The sequence below is a fragment of the Peromyscus californicus genome, unplaced genomic scaffold, assembly GCF_007827085.1.
Source record: "Peromyscus californicus insignis strain IS unplaced genomic scaffold, ASM782708v3 Scaffold_11__1_contigs__length_118956290, whole genome shotgun sequence".
NCBI lineage: Eukaryota > Metazoa > Chordata > Mammalia > Rodentia > Cricetidae > Peromyscus > Peromyscus californicus.
Window position 1 is genome coordinate 43,495,752 of NW_026294402.1, and position 3,173 is coordinate 43,498,924.

Here is a 3,173-nt window from a genome sequence, read left to right on the forward strand (position 1 = left end):
TTGCCAACACATCATCAACATTTCTAGCTAAACATATGCTATCTCTTATCTCTGGTGACTCCAACTTTATATAAAGTATCTTCCTAAACAATAAAACAATCAAAGTGATTATATAATTAATACTATGAGGGTTTTTTTTGTTTTGTTTCTTTTTTTTTCTTTCCAACACAGTAACCTAGACTGGCTTTGAGCTTCGGGCAATTCTCTTGACTCAGTTTCCTGAGTGTTAGCATTACAAGTGAGAGCCACCATGATCAACTTTTTTTTTTTTCCTAAAAGTTTGAGACAGGATCTCACTATGCACTGAGGTTAGCCTTAATTCTCATTTCTTTCAGCTTCCTGTGTGCTGAAATTACAAGCACATAGCACTACCCTCAGCTGAAAACGTTTCTGTATAAATAAAATTTCAAGTGAGATAAACATGTGTGTAAGGAACTGTCCTGATTTTTATTTCTTAATCCAGATCACCAAGATAATCAGATCTTTGACAAATCAGATAGTGACCACTCCTTTCCAACAAATCGATGAAGGGTAAGGAAAAGAGCCTCCTGACATTCCTTTCTTGTAGAGATTTCCGGACAGACTCTAGTTCTAGATGACCTGGTTCACCGGTCTTGGTGTGAGGTGGAGGGAACCATCAAATTCCTCTATTGAAGCACACGCTGGTGGAGCTGTGGCTGCAGCCGTCCAGGGAGAAGGTCTGTCTTCATTTCCCAGGCAAGCAGAGATGATGAGGAGAAGCCCTCCCAGAGCTAAGAAAAGCCCAGCAGCCCAGCCCAGGAACAAGGCATCTCCGAACTCCCACCTCGGCACAATCTCAGGGATACTGTCATCCCAGAAGTCTTGGAATGTTGCATAGGCCACCCAGGAGACTGGAAAGAGGGTGGTGGCTGAAGCTGATACCTCCAAAGCCCCTCCCAGGAGGCACAGCCGTGTCTTCAAAACTCCTCTGGGCCTGTGAAACTGGAAGCATTCCAACCCCCAGCCAGAGAGCAGAAGTCCCACCAGTCCCAGCCCATGAGAAGCCACCATGAGGATGCGGGCTACCTGTAGCTCCTGGGGCAGAGACAGAAAGGACTCGAAGGCTTTGCAAACAGTGCCAGCTTCCTCCTGACTCACACATGCTTCCCAGAGTCCCGAGATCCAGGTTTCCATTTCACTCAGGTCCAGATTGAGAGTCTTCCACTGGGGAAGAACGGTGGTGACACAAGAGGATACCCAGCCAAGAAGAGAGAGGAGCACACCTCCAAGCCGGACTCCCCCACGGGAACTCCAGGCCATGGCTGTGCCCTCTGCAGAAGGGGATGTAAGCCCGGGGACTGCTGAGCCCGGATGACTTCCTGGGAGGCTGGAGTGGACGGTCTCAGGGTTCCAGAGGACTCCAGTGTCAGTTTTCAATGCAGCAGCTGAGACGGGTGTCGGGGATTTGTCAATGTTTGGGACTAGAGGCGTGGCCAAGATCAGAAGTGGGGAGGATTCTGAAGGAGGGTCCCATGAGGGAAGCCAATCGCCATAGAGTAAGCGGTCACTGTATTTGATGAATACATCTGTAAAGTCAAAGTCCCTCCCGGCCCCTGGGATTACCCAAATGGTGTTCTGGAGAATACCTTGACACTATCTTTCCCGAGGACCAGGTGACTTCATTTGTGTACTTTTAAATATATGGGGCAAGTAAGATGGCTCAGTGGGTAAAGGTGCCTGCTGCCAAGTGTGACAACCCGAGTTCAAGCCCAAGGACTCACATTGTAAGAGGAGAGAACTGACTGCCACAAGTTGTCCTCTGACCTCTACGCATGTGCACACACATAGGAATAAATGTAACTAAAAATTTAAGATGTGTATAGACTTTGACCCAGATCTCACTAGAATTTATATATTTTTAAGGTGGCTATATAGAAAGATTTGTTTTAGGAAATCCATTGAAACTTATTAATAATTATACGTTTTGGTTACTATAAGACAGTCATTTTAAAGTGGTCTTGATGACTCAGCAGTTAAGAGAGCAGGCTGCTCTTCCAGGGGATCTGGGCTCAATTCCCAGCACCCACATGGCAGTTGACAACTGTCTGTAACTACAGTTCCAGGGGATCCCAACACCGTCTTCTGGCCTCCATAGGCACCAGGCACACACGTGATGCACAGACACATACACAGGCAAAACACCTGTGGTGGTTTGAATAAAAATGGTCCCCATAGGCCCATAGGGAGTGGCACTGTTAGGAGGTATATGTTAGAGGAAGTATGTCACTGGGTGTAACTAGAGTTTTCCTGCCTAACCCACAGTCAGGACAAATCTCTGTCACCCACCAGTCCCACAGCCACTCAGACCCAACCAAGTAAACACAGACTTATATTGCTTACAAACTGTATGGCTGTGGCAGACTTCTTGCTAACTGTTCTTATAACTTAAATTAATCCATTTCTATAAATCTATACCTTGCCACGTGGCTCGTGGCTTATGGGCATCTTCACATGCTGCTTGTCAGGGCGGTGGCTGGCAGTGTCTCTCACTCAGCCTTCCACTTCCCAGAATTCTTCTCTTCCTTGTCCCACCTATACTTCCTCCTGCCTGACTACTGACCAATCAGTGTTTTATTTACTAACCAATCAGAGCAACACGTTTGCCATACAGAACATCCCACAGCAACCGGGAGTGGGTTTTGAGGTTTCAGATGCTCAAACCAGGCCCACTGTCAGTCTCTCTTCCTGCTGCCTGTCAATCTAGATGTAGAACTCTCAGCTACCTCTCCAGCACCATGTCTGCCTCCATGCTTCCCACTATGAAGATAATGGACTAAACCTCTGAACTATAAGCCAGCCCCAATTTTATGTTTTTCTTTATCAGAGTTGCCATAGTCTTAGAGCCTTATTATACCACCATACTGTTTCTTTTCTGCCTTAGTTTGGTGTAAGCAAGAGTTCTTCCTGCAGGTATTCTTGTAAGTGGAAACATTGAAGGTATCCTGAGGATATCGCTTGCACCGATGATTAGAAAATACCATCATGGCCACAGTGTCCATTATAGTCATTTAATGAGCATTTGAGATCTCCAAAGTAAATCTTAGTTGTTTATATATCTTATATTTCGGGTCACTGGGAAGTTTTGGAAAGTAGAGTTTTCATATTCATCTTTTGCTTAATTTTCTTTTTCTGTGACATGGAGAGTGTCAGCT

General features: G+C 45.8%; 1 protein-coding gene across 1 annotated transcript; it reads right to left on the minus strand.

The window, feature by feature from the left end:
* Nucleotides 1-515: 515 nt before the first annotated feature.
* Cldn25 (claudin 25) lies at nt 516-3,173 on the minus strand. Its single transcript, XM_052728851.1, has one exon. The coding sequence runs from the start codon at nt 1,279-1,281 to the stop codon at nt 592-594; it is 690 nt and encodes a 229-aa protein (XP_052584811.1). The 5' UTR covers nt 1,282-3,173; the 3' UTR covers nt 516-591.